At 41.6% G+C, this 13,846-nt stretch overlaps 1 protein-coding gene across 1 annotated transcript; it reads left to right on the top strand.

Moving 5' to 3' along the window:
• The first annotated feature begins 2,152 nt into the window (after positions 1–2,152).
• Positions 2,153–4,235, top strand: LOC109761342 (GDSL esterase/lipase At4g28780). The gene is made up of 4 exons (XM_020320156.4): positions 2,153–2,492; positions 2,934–3,064; positions 3,172–3,637; positions 3,745–4,235. Exons 1-4 carry the CDS (start codon positions 2,228–2,230, stop codon positions 4,017–4,019), a joined length of 1,137 nt encoding a protein of 378 aa, XP_020175745.1. The 5' UTR covers positions 2,153–2,227; the 3' UTR covers positions 4,020–4,235.
• Positions 4,236–13,846: the final 9,611 nt, after the last annotated feature.

The following is a 13,846-nucleotide window of genomic DNA, read 5'->3' as shown; positions in this document are numbered from 1 at the left end:
CGCTATTATCTTCCGTTGCTCCTCTTCATGAATCATTATTCGTGTGCCCTTAGTTTGCCCTAATCTCTATGGTTCCATGCCATGATCTCTCTCATCTCTCCCATCACAGATTTTATGCACGCCCCTCTCTCAATCTTTTGATGTGTCACACCCATTTGAAGGCGAGGGTCATAAGGGTACATTAACATAAGCTGCATCAAATTTACTTTCCAACCCCCAAAACAGTGCATCATTTGGAGTTTTTAGTCAAAAGTTCTAATTACTTTTGTGGAAGGTGTCCAGGCTGTCAAGGCTTTGCTAATTTCCGAGGAGCTCTTCTATAACTCCACAAGTTGACTGCTTATTCCCCCAAGGAAGCCATGCAAAGCCGGTTACTTTTGAAACCTTTTCACACCTAGCTAAAGGGAGTTGTCCCCCTATAAAACTCCATCTCCCCCATCCTTTTAGAAATCTCTTATCAAACCATCCAGCTACAACATTATGCCGCAAGACTGCTAGAGATTCGAGAGATCCTTACTATCTTTGCTCTTGTGAGTTTATCCGTATTCACGAGAAGGAGCATCTGGTTCCCCTAATTCGTGCTCTATAGTTCCGGCCGTTTTGTGTGGGTTAGTCCCAGTTTTTAGTTCTATGATTGTCCGGACAGCGGGTTGGAGTTCTTGCAGCTCCGGTCTGCCATCCCGAACGTACAGGGTGCATCCAATCTTGACAGGTATTAAGCTAGTTATCCCAGCTGCTTGCAGCTAGTTACCCTCCCCGATTCTATCCTATAATGTGATGATCGGGCCACCCTCAGGCGTGAACTCGCTCAAAAGGTTTGCACCTATCAGAAAAGGTGGTTCTGTATGCATGGATACCGATAGAGACACCGTGCTTTCGGTGTTCAATCTACGGAATGATTCGAGGGACAAAATTCTCACGGCTGGGAGGTATAACCTAGTTGCAGGAATCTGCATCAACTAACTTCACCAACTCTCCTCTCCGTTGCGTTATGTTGGTAAGCAATCCAATCTTACCTTATTCTTCATAGTGATCCTGGGATGATTCGTAGGTGTGGATTTTTATTTTCTACTACGTTTTCCAATGGATGAACCATTTGAAATAATGTGTAATGCTAGCAATTATGTAGTGGGGGCCGTTCTAGTACAATAAGATGATAAGAATTTTTGCCTGTTATGCTAGCAAAAGCCTCGATGAAACCCAGAGACATTATGCCACCACTAAGAAGGAATTACTTGCTATTGTTTTTGCTTGTAATAAATTTAGGTCTTATATCATTCACTCCAAAGTGATAGTTCATATGGATCATCAAGCTTTATGGTATCTTCTCACCAAGAAGGACGGTATGCCTCGATTAATCCATTGGATATTACTAATTCAACCATTTGATTTGCAAATCGTCGATGGGAAATCTGAAGACAATCCTGTGGCCGATCATTTCTCAAGAATGGAGAGAAGACCATATGAACTTAGTTTGTGAACCTTTTGATGTATGGGGGCTGGATTATCCATTTGCCACTTCAGATGTTGGGTGTGTACGGTGCAACGGTGCCCGGTGGTTTCTCAAGGCAGCGGGGTTCCGTTCTTCCTTGATAGTCTCAGTTGCTTCTGTTTAAGTGGGGTGACTTGTGTAATCTTGTTTGACTTCGAGTTGGTGGCGTTTTAGCTACTATTTTGACCATCCTTTCTTTTAACCTGATCATACGAGGATTCCGTCATCACTTTATATATTTTTGAATGCTTGACCTTTTTTAATAAAGCTGGGCGAAAACCTGTTTCGAGGAAATAATGCGTCCAATACATACACACACTAGGGCCAGATGTGCAGGCCGCGGTCCACCGACGATCGTACGTACTGCGTGCCCATACGCATGCATAGCGACCGATCACTTTCTCCCGCATGCATCACGCTCTCCAGCTAGTTTGTATGTATGTCACATGGATGGATCACGGATGAGCATCACCAGCCCGCGCGAGGACAACGTAGGTCGCTGTCCTCTCTCGCATCGCATCGCACCGCATGTGTTCCTCGCATCGCCTGGACGCATGCACCGACGGTGGAGTGAACGTCCGTCCGTCTCCCGGTCAGACTCGGACGATCGGTCGATCCGGCCCTTTAAATACCGGCCCATCGGACACCAGCATCCTCACACCAAAACCTAGCTGCCTTTGCCTATTGCTAGCACAGCACGCACGAGCTAGAGTGAGAGCCATAGCAGTTTCGGCCATGGCGAGGAGCATTGCTCTGGTCTGCTTCCTCGTCGTCGGTCTCTGCCTCGTCGGCGCCGTGTGCGCCTCGGCGGCGGCGGTCGGCGGTAACGGGGGGCGGCTGGTGAACGCGGTGTACGTGTTCGGCGACTCGCTGGTGGACGTGGGCAACAACGACTACCTGCCGGCGCCGGCGCCCAGAGCGAACCGGCCCTACGGCATGGACCTCCCCGGCAGGCCCACCGGCCGCTTCACCAACGGCTACAACCTCGCCGACGTCATCTGTAAGTGTTTGCAGCGATCCATGCACCACTACGTGCATGTACATTTTGCTATTAATCGGTCGGCAAGAAGCAAGCTTAATGTTACAGTGCACCATACGTGCGTCATCTTGACGTTGAACGGGATGGAAAGGCATGAGTGTTAACCACTAAATTAATTAATTTGTGACTGAAAAGTCGTGGATATATAATAAAAGCAAGAGCTTAATTTGAAGATCAAACTCAAATCATAGTATGTCAACATCGAGATATGAACGACAGGTATATATAATAACTAATTAATGATGAAGTGGACGGACGAACGAGTACGGCATGACGAGATTAACAATGCAAACCCCCACAGCTTGGATTATGCAGCGCATGCACAATAACAAACGAATTAAGTAAGTAGATAGGTAACCAAGTTTCTCATCCATGTGTTTCATATATATGTTGTACGTGCAGCACAACGTATGGGGTTTGAGATGAGCCCCAAGCCCTACCTCTCCATGCTGCCGCACGACAAGATTCTGCTGGGCCTCTGCAAGATCGGCGCCAACTACGCCTCCGGTGGATCCGGCATCCTCGACACTACGGTATATTAACCAACTTCAAGCTTTTAATTACTACTATTCCACTCAAGAGCATAATGTACATATATTTGTTGGTTAATATATGCATGACACATGGATCTTTTTTGTAGGGAAAAGGGACGCTCACGATGCGGACACAAGTAGAGTACTTCAAGAAGGCGGCGGACAACATGATTTGTTACCCAAGCAAGGAGGAGCACCTGGCACGGTCCCTCTTCCTCCTCAGCGGCGGCGGCAACGACTTCTCGGCCTTCGACCCCTCCACCGCCAGCCCCCAGGCCTACGTCGTCAAGATGGTCACCACCTACATCGAGCACATCCAGGCGCTCTACGACATGGGAGCACGGATGGTGGGGATCCTCGACGTGCCGCCAATCGGGTGCACCCCGGGGCAGAGAGTGGGCATGCCCAACGGCGAGTGCAACGAGCAGGCCAACTCCCTGGCGCAAGCGTTCAACGGCCTCCTTAGGGCCAAGCTCGCGGAGGCCGCTGAGGCGACTATGAAGGAGCTCAAGTACTCCATCGCCGCCAACTACAACATCCTCAACAACATGATGGACAACTCGCTCGTAGCCGGTACGTACGCAGATAAGCTAACCAGTTTATATGCTTATTCGCTAGCTATGGTTCTTGTACGTACGTGCATGTACTAATTCATGTGGACTGTATGCATGCACGGCCAGGGCTGAGGCACGTGAAGACGGCGTGCTGCGGGTCCGGGAAGCTCAACGCGGAGGTGATGTGCAGCCACCCGGGCACGACGGCGTGCCCCGCCGCCGAGCACGACGACTACATGTTCTGGGACATGCTCCACCCCACGCACGCCACCATCGAGCGCGGCGTCGTCGCTCTCTTCTACGGCAACGGCCCCAAGTACGGCGAGCCCGTCAACTTCGGCACGCTCGTCGCGGGCAAGAACGTATCTCCTGCGATCAAGATGGTCGTCGACGAGCAGTAGAGGGCGACGTTCGTGGGCATGCTTGCCTAATTCGAAATAATGATGATTTAAAATTTGCAGCAGCTGCTAGCTAGCTAGGAGCTAGCTGCTAGCACTTGATAAGAGGATGATTTTCCCGTTAATTATTCCATGCGTGCTGCTAGCTCCATCTTGTGTTGTGTTCTCTGTCCCTCGATTATTCGTATGTGGAACTAATAAAGTGGTTAAGTAACTAAATCTTGTCCTATGTGCTATGCAATGCATCCTATATCTGACACGATCTATGAAACTTGCATACATGCTCAATTATCAGCTGCATAAACATCGATCAATCGATCTTGATAATATTTAAAAAAAGAAAAAGAAACTGTACATGGATGTAAGTCGTCCTTGCGGTCATCAGTCATCACATGCAATTATGCATGCAGTGCATGGTGCCGTGAGAAGATGGATAGTATCTGGCCAGGCCAATCACTCATACTACGGACACACATAGCACAGTAGTTTGCGATCACGCGATATCTCTTGAGATCGATATGCTTTGCTAGCCGACAAATATATAATATGATCATGTCCACACGTTTTCAGCAGCCCTACTACACCAGCTGTCCATAAGAGGCGGGAAGTAACAACTCGGCCATGACTCAAGATAGATGGGCCAGACCTCGACCCGGCCGGACCAGGCCGAACACATGGTGATTCATATTTTCCTTTTTTTAGAGAATTATATTTTCCTATTTGTTTGTATGGTTTTGGTTTGCTTGTCAAATTCACATGTTTGTGTTGGAGAGGTTCATTAATTCCACCCATCTGTAGTAATTTATTATTTTTGTCAGGGAGCGATTCACCTTGTTCTACAAGAGGAAGCTTCACGGAACCCAAGTTTGGAAAGTTAAAAGACGATAGCCAAAAAAGTTCACAGAACAAAAAATAAACAAAAAACCTGGGAAGTCAAGCAAACTAAACCTAGAGGTTTCATGGTTAAAAGAAGTCACAAGTTTGGGGTTTAGACATGGAAATGTTTGGATAATTAAAAATACCAAAGAGTTCATCACACCACGAAAAAGCAATAGAAGGTGAAAAAGAAATACAAGAAGTTCACCGGACAAACGCTAAAAGTTCAGTTGTTGTTCTGACGACAGGTTAGTCTGGTTCAAATTCAAGTGAGTTAAAATAAAACTTAAAATAAAGAATGCAGAAGTTCACATTAAAGTAAATGAGAAGTTCGAGGCTTAAAAATCAAAATTCCATATGAAATAATTAGTAGAAATTGGGAAATCTTAGAACTACAAAAATCACTAGAAGTTAAGTGAATAAAAATAGTTAAGAACAAACACTGGAAGTTCATATGAGAAAACACTGTAGGATTACCGAAAATTAAAATTAAAATACGTTCAATTTTTAGGAGAAAAAATGCTTTTCCGCATTTCTAAAAATGAAACTAAGAAACTCAAATAAAAATAACAGAGCGGTTCAATGATTATACCAAAAAATGTAGACTTTCCGAGTTTATAAAAAAATATTCTTTCTCATTTTAAAAAATAAAACCCAGAAATTCAAATTAATATAATAGATAAGTTCTACGTTTGTGAACAATTTAGATTTCTCTCGTTTCTAAAACATAAAAGCAAGAAGTTCAATGTTTTATAATATAGAGTTGTTCAATGTTTATTACAAATATGTTTCTAAAATAAAAACCAAGAAGTCCAAACTAGAATAACATTGCAATTCATTGTTTATAAAAGTATATGATTTTTATGATCCAAAAAATAGAACCTGAAATTTTAAATTAAAATAAAATAGCAATTCAAGTTTATAAAAACCATCGAATATTTCCCGTTTGAAAAATAAATCATTGATGTCCTAATTAGATAAAGAGAGTGGTTCAAATTTAATTAAAAATAAATCAAGAAGTTCTAATTAAATTACTGAAGAGATTGATGTTTACAAAAAACATTGGATTTACATGTTCAAAAAACCAAAACATATCCAAGTAGTTAATTATATTTTTAAAAGTTTTAATAATGGGTGATGAATTTGGAAAAAAATATCTAAATGAAAAAGTTACTTATATTCATAAGCTTTTCAACAGTATATCATACACGCATTTCGATAAATAGTCTAAATGTTTGGTGTACAACTTTCAAAACAAGTTTTACACGTTGAAAAAATAATGTACTAACTTAATATAGATTAGAGGGAGCATTAAACAAGGTAAAAATATCACATGCTACCAAGACTTAGGTGCTACCATGATACCAAGTTGAAAAATTCAAATTTAAATATTTCAAAATTTCTGAAACGAATCATAGATGTTCAAAACATATGTATCTACAAACCCTAAAAAATTCATATCCAAATTTTATATACACTATTCATGTTTTTGTCTATTAAGAAACAAAAAGGAAAAAATTTATGTGAATAGTGTAGTTTTCACACTATTCAATTTTTTTGTCTTTGTTGACACTATTCAGGCTGAATTTGTCTTTTTTTTCCTCAGTTTGTATATTGAATTTGGATCTGAATTTTAGAGGGTTTGCAGACACATGTGTTATGATCATCCATGATTTTTTTGAATTTTTGGATATATTTAAATTTGAATTTTTTGAATTAGTATCATGTGAGCATCTAAGTGCTGGTATCACCAGATATTCTCCCCATTAAACAACCATGAATTTTTTAAAAATTGGAACATGTCAGTGATGCACATTTTCTACAGCGTGACAACGGTGTATCATTTTCTATATTCGATGAACGGTTGAGGTGTTACGGTCAAAAGACAACACAGAATCATAGAGTGAAGTTCAAGCGGAAACGCATTTGAAATTCAAAGTCTGCACATAATGCATTCTGAGTACTATGTTTCCTTCACGAAGGGAACACTATTTATGAAATTACTCTAAGACGGTTAGGAATTAGAGAAAATATTACATGAAAAGTTCCACATTTTTCATAGCTTTTCAGCGGTATATCATTTGCCGCACTCAGGGAAAGCATCTACAAAATATGCATTCCCAAAGAATTTCTCAAAATTCAAAACTTAGTTAAAAACCATAAGGAAATAGGAGCAGAGTTATACACAAAAAGTTTTGCATTTCTATCAGCTTTCCAACGCCGTATTATTTGCTACCAACAAACCATTTAGTAAATAAAGCAAAAATATGATTTCGCTCAAAACTCCGTCATTTGTCATACCACATTTGAAACATTCAGCATTAGGAAAGATGTTCTACAAGAAAGATGACGAAAATTTCATAAGTTTTCTAACACCATATATATCATTTGCATCATTCCAACAGAATGTTTAAGAATTAGTTCAGAAATATGATCGCGCTAGTTCGGCTTCTAAAATTTCACTATTTTTCAAAATCCTCTTAACCCATAGGGAACTTTTTTGGGGGGGGGGGGGGGGGGGTGTGAACGATGTGTGCATGTGCAACAGCTTTTCAACGCCATGTTATTTGCCTCATTCTCATAAATAGATTGCAAATGAGCTTGAACATACGAATTGGGTTTTTATTCAAGAGAAAAGACAGAGTTAAGATCAAATAGATGCCCCTGAAAGTACATTGGCTTTGTCTAGGTCATGGTTCCCTTGGAAGGAGATATGTCATGAGCAAATCAACTTGAAGGGAGATAATGTCATGGCATATCAGATAGGTCAATGTGCCTTTTCAGCTATATCTTGCAAGAAAGCTATGCTAATCATACTTTCATTATGTCACTCATGTGATATTTGTGACCTGTGTAATTAATATGGCTCCTATGTCATGGCAATTAAATTTCTCCATACCAAACTGTGTATCATTTTCTCAAGAGTCAAACTTATCTATGTTTTTTAGGGAGGAAAAATTCAAACTTTTCTATGTGTGGCCAACTTTGCTTAGAAAAATAGTGGTTAGAAGGGAAATTTAAATATGTGTATACAATGGTTGTTACTAGGGGCCAATCTAAATCGAATGAGCAAACTCTCCCGCGGCACACCCTGAACTTTACTCCTCACTACTAGGGAAAAACACTAGTAGTAGCGCGGGGTAATGGGCTAATAGTAGCGTGGGGGCCCTCGCTACTTCCAGGGCGCTACAGCTAATTGTTACTAGTAGCGTGGGGTTGGACCCGCGCTACTAGTTTAACATTGCATGCTTAGTATGGATATAGGGTACTGGATATGAGATATACAGATGTGAACAACAGGATCTGAGGAGTGTCCGGTCAGTGCCCACAGACGCGCCCAGGCGCTTCCGCGGGCGTTTGAGGGTGCCCATCGTGGTTGTAGATGCTCTTAGGTGTCGTGACTTCCATAATCATGCTCGACATTGAGTTGGTGGCGTTTTTCACTACGAGGATTTCTTCGCCATTTTATCTTAGTCTGAGATTTGACGTTCATTTATAAAACTAGGCGAAAACCTGTTCAATAATCCCTGTGAACGTCCAAGCTCTCGGCTATGCCCATTTTTCACGTGATGGCCTTGATCTCCTAATACTTCTCAAGCATATCTATAATTTTTTAATGTTTAATGTTATTATATTATCATTTTTATTTATTTTTATAACAATTTACATCATTTTTTGGGTGTAACCTAGTAATTTAGTGCCCAATGCCAGTTTATATTTTCAGCTTATTCTTTGTTTAACAAAAATTCAATATGTATGGATGTCAACATACGTCGCTGATTTAACACGATTTTTTGGGCAACAAGAAACGCAGGAAGTTTCGGGAGAGATCGAGAGAAGCACTAGGGGGGCCACACGGCAAGGTGGCGCGAACAGGGGGTGGTCGTGCCCCTTGCTCGTGTGGGGCCCACGGCACCACCTTAACCTGATTTCAGCGTCATAAATAGCTATAAATACCCAGACCATCTGTCGTACGTCTAGAAGAATTTTATCGCCGCCGCAAGGCACTGCCCACGGAGATCCCATCTGGAGGCCTGTTGCAGAGCCCTGTCGGAGTGGGAGCCATTGCTGGAGCCATATTCATCAACCTTGCTCCCTCCATGACCATGTCTAAGTAGTTCCACCAGGACCTACGGTCCATAGTAGTAGCTAGATGTTCTCTCTCTATTTGGATCTTCAATACCATGTTTTCGTTCTTGATAGGGATCAATCTGATGTAATTTTGTGGTGTGCTTGTTGGGACATGATGAATTGTCACTTCATGATCAGATTATTTATTGAAATCAACTAAATCTTTTGGGTTTTATTGCTGCATGATTAAATAGTTTTGTATGCTCTTCGATATATCTATTTTCTTTGACCAAGTTCGATGGGTTATTCTTAAGACCAAGAAGGACGCTAAGTCTCGATTGATTCGTTGGATATTATGAATTGAAGAATTTGATTTGCAGATCATCGATAGAAAAGGTGAAGACAATCCTGTGGCAGATCATTTATCAAGAATGGAGAGGACACCATATGATCCATCCATGATCAATGATTCCTTTCCAGGTGAAAATGTAGCAACAATTAATAAAATAGTATCAAGTTTTGCCGATTTTGCGAACTTTCCTGTAGGAAAGTATATGCCTCTGGATACAAATTATATTTAGAGGAAGAAATTATTTTGCGACTTAAAATATTATTTTTGGGATGACACAATCCTTTATTGACATGTCAGGCATGGTATGATTCTGCCATGTGTTAGCCGAACATGAGGTAACGCCAGTCTCCATGATTGTCATAGCAGTCCTTATTCTAGACATTATGCAGGGGATCACACTGCAGCAAAGGTATTTCAATCCGGTTTCTATTGACCGACTCTGTTCAAAGACGCGCACAAGTATGCCAAAAATTATGAAGCTTGCCAACGCACAAGTAATATAGGTAGAAAACAAGAGATGCATGTAAATAGTAACTTAGTTTGTGAACCTTTTGGTGTATGGGGGCTGGATTATCTACGTCAATTTTTGACATCAGATGTTGGGTGTGTTCGGTGCAATGGTGCCCAATGGTTTCTCAAGGCGGCGTGGTTTTTTTTTGTTTGATTGTCTCAGTTCAGGAGAGGATTTGGGGCACGCAGGTGCGGGGCACGAGTCTCTCGGGCATGTATTTTCTTTTGTCTTTCTGTTTTCAAACTTCCATATTTTTTGAGTAAAAACTCCAAATTAAGTTTTTTTTTCATAGTCGTGTTTGTCGTGAATAGGACTTTGAAATGAGATACGTTTTTAATGTGTTTTAACAAATTTTGAAAACAAACGATAAGTTTCAACTCTCAAAACTTGGTACGAGCGACCAATAAAATCAACTTAAAGTTTCAACTCTGAAAATTGATACTCGCGATTGAGAAAATAAAAATGTTCAGTTTGCGAAATCATAAGTTTTGACGATTAAAAGTTAAAACTTATTGTACCTTCATATGAGATCTAACTACTTCGCAAATTGCGAGGCAATTGAGAGGCAGAGTAGGGCTTGGCAGGTGTGTGCCCCTATGAATTTCCGGTCTCAGTTGCTTCTGTTTAAGTGTGGTGACTTGTGTAATCTTGCTCGACTTTGAATTTGTGGTGTTTTCGCTACTATTTTGAACATTCCTTTTTCTTAACCTGCTTGTACGAGGATTTCTTCATCACTTTATATATTTTTGAATGTTTGACCTTTATTAATAAAGCTGGGCGAAAACCTGCTTCATGAAAATAATGCGTGCAGTACATGTACACACAGTAGTGCCAGGGGTTCACACCGCGGTCGACCGACGATCATACGTACTGCGTGCCCATACGCATGCATAGCGACCGATCACTTTCTCCCGCATGCATCACGCTCTCCAGCTAGTTTGTATGTATGTCACATGGATGGATCACGGATGAGCATCACCAGCCCGCGCGAGGACAACGTAGGTCGCTGTCCTCTCTCGCATCGCATCGCACCGCATGTGTTCCTCGCATGCAATTATGAGGTCCATCCGATCACATGCAATTATGCATGCAGTGCATGGTGCCGTGAGAAGATGGATCCAACAAAGTACCTGGCCGAACCAATCACACATACTACGGACACACATTGGACAGTAGTTTGTGGTCACCCGATATCTTTTGAGATCGATATGCTTTGCTAGCCAACAAAAAAATAATGATATGTCCACATGTTATCAGCAGCCCACCAGTGTTCAAGTCCTAGACTTGACATATGCTCATAGGGATAGGGTGTACGTGCGTGCGTTCACAGGGGTGACTGTATTCTCGTGTATCTGAGCGGCTTCGATTGTACTATGTTAACAAAAAAAAAGCAGCCCTACTACTCCAGCTGTCCATGAAGAGGCGGGAAGCAACGAGTTGTCCGCAACTTAAGAGATGGGCCAGACCTCGACCCATCCGGGCCGGGCAAAAGGTTTACCGGCAGGCTAGGCCAAACGGATGGTGATTTATATTTTTCCTATTTTCTGTATGGTTTTAATTTGTTTGAAAAATTCATGTTTGCGTTGCAGAGGTTCATTCCACCATGTGTAGCAATTCATTATTTTTGTCAGGGAGCGATTTACCTTGTTCTATGAGCAGAAGTTTAACCGAACCCAAGTTTGGAAAGTTCAAAGACGATAGCCAAAAATGTTCAAAGAAACTCTAGAGGTTTCATGTTTAAAAGAAGTCACAAATTTGGGGTTGACAAACGGGAGAGTTTGGAGAAGTAAAAATACCAGAGAGTTCATGACACTACGAAAAAGCAAAAGAAGGTACTCCCTTCGGTCCTTTTTACTCTACATATAAGAATTACCAGAGTCAAATTTTATAAAGTTTGACTATGTTTATATGAAAAAATATCAATATATACAATACTAAAGCTACAAAATATGCAAATTAAATTGATGATGGATCGAATGATATTGAATTCGAATTGCGAATGTTGATATTTTTTCTATAAATTTGGTCAAACTTTACAACGTTTGACTTCAATCAAATCTTATATGCAAAGTAAAAAGGACTGGATGGAGTAAAAAGAAACGCTAGAAGGTCACTGGACAAAATACTAAAAGTTTAATTGTTGTTGCGACGACAGGTTGGTATGGCTCGAATAGAAAGCAAGTAAAATAAAACATAATATAGAAAATGCAAAAGTTCCCATTAAAATAAATAAGAAGTTAGAGGTTTGAAAATCAAAATGCCATGTGAAAAATAATTAGAAATTGCAAAATCTTATAAATAGAAAGAAGAAGTTAATTGAATAAAAAATAGTTAAGAACAAACCATCAAAGTTCAAATGAGAAAACATGGTGAGGTCATCAAAATTAAAATTAAAAAGGAGTTCGATTTTTAGAAAAAAAGGCTTTTCCCCATTTCTAAAAATAGAACTAAGAAACTCAAATAAAAATAACAGAGCACTTCCATGTTTATACAAAAAAATTCTAATATTTCCCATTTAGAAAAAAATGTCAAATTAAAATAATAGATAATTTCAATTTTTATAATTGTTTGTATTTTTCTTGTTTATAGAAATAAAACCAAGAACTTCACATTTTTTTATAAAATAGAGCAGTTCAATGTTTATAAAGAAAATCACATTTTCAGTTTGTAAAAATAAAACCAAGAAGTACAAATCATAACAAAGCAGTTCAATTTTTTGGATTTTCTTGATTCTACAAAGAAAACGAAAAAGTTTAAATTAAAATAAGAGAGCAGTTCAAGTTGATTAGAAAATAAAATATTTTCCGCTTGTAAAAACAAGCACGCCAACTCCCTGGCGCAGGCTTTAAACGGCCTTCTCAGGGCCGAGGTCGCCGAGGCCGCCAGGGCCACAATGAAGGAGCTCAAGTACTCCATCGGTGTCTCAAAAAATAAAAAAAGTACTCCATCGCGGCAAACAATAACATGCTCAACGACATGATGGCCAACTCGCTCGTAGCCGGTACGTATGCAGATAAGCAAACCATTTTATACTCTTAATTATATGAACTAGCAGCTAGGGTTCGTACGAACGTGCATGAACTAATTCATTCATGTGGACTGTGTGCACGCACGGCCAGGCCTGAGGCAGGTGAAGACGGCGTGCTGCGGGTCCGGGAAGCTGAACGTGGAAGGTGATGTGCAGCCACCCGGGCACGACGGCGTACCCCGCCGCCGAGCACGACGAGTACATGTTCTGGGACATGCTTCACCCCATGCACGTCACTATCAAATGCGGCGTCGTAGACCTCTTCTACGGCAACGGCCCCAAGTGCGGCGAGCCCGTCAACTTCGGCACGCTGGTCACGGGCCAGAACGTATCTCACGCGGTCAAGATGGTTGTCGCCGACGAGTGAATGATGGACGGCATGCATGCATGTCCACGTGCATGTGGAATCGTTTGTCTGACTCCAAAAACTAATTTAAATTTTGCATGCAGCTGCTAGCTCAGATAGGCGCTAGTAGCACTTTGTAATAAGCGAGTGATCTTCGTTATTATTCCGTGCGTGCAGCTAGCTCGATCTAGTGTTGCGTCTTGTGCTTCAATTATTGTGTGGGATCTAATAAATCAGTTTAGCTGGATGACCAATTTGAAATTTGGATCGGTCGATTCTTTTGGAAAAGAAGCAGCAGTCATGTGAAGCACCGTGGCCGCCGTTGATGGCGCCGGTGTGAGCATAGCGAGGCCCGGGGAAGCCGAAAAGGCCTAAGCCACAACGCGAGTCGAAAACTTGACGCTGGTTGGGGGGGGGGGGGGGGTGGGGGGGTGCAGGTTCACCGTGGAATTCAGGTGGTTCGTGGTTTAGAGGGATGGTCAGGGGAGCGGCAAGCTCGACGGTGCGGGGAGGTTGTGGGGAGGGTGGGGCGTCAAGGCTAGCGTGGTAGCATTGCTGGCCGCGGGCGACAGAGGTTGATGGTTTGGCCAATGAGACGCGAGACTGTTTGGGGAAGAAGAAATAAAAGGCAGAATGTTGAAGAAGG

The sequence above is a fragment of the Aegilops tauschii genome, chromosome 7 (genome assembly GCF_002575655.3).
Source record: "Aegilops tauschii subsp. strangulata cultivar AL8/78 chromosome 7, Aet v6.0, whole genome shotgun sequence".
Lineage (NCBI taxonomy): Eukaryota > Viridiplantae > Streptophyta > Magnoliopsida > Poales > Poaceae > Aegilops > Aegilops tauschii.
Note: the sequence above shows the minus strand (reverse complement) of the source record. Positions and strands in the feature narration are given on the sequence as shown.

Excerpts from the sequence above, each read along its gene's own strand:
- LOC109761342 (XM_020320156.4), top strand. The coding sequence starts at position 2,228 with ATGGCGAGGAGCATTGCTCTGGTCTGCTTCCTCGTCGTCGGTCTCTGC. Across the intron at positions 3,065-3,171 it reads CCGGCATCCTCGACACTACG|GGAAAAGGGACGCTCACGAT; the intron begins GTATATTAACCA and ends TCTTTTTTGTAG. Across the intron at positions 3,638-3,744 it reads GGACAACTCGCTCGTAGCCG|GGCTGAGGCACGTGAAGACG; the intron begins GTACGTACGCAG and ends ATGCACGGCCAG.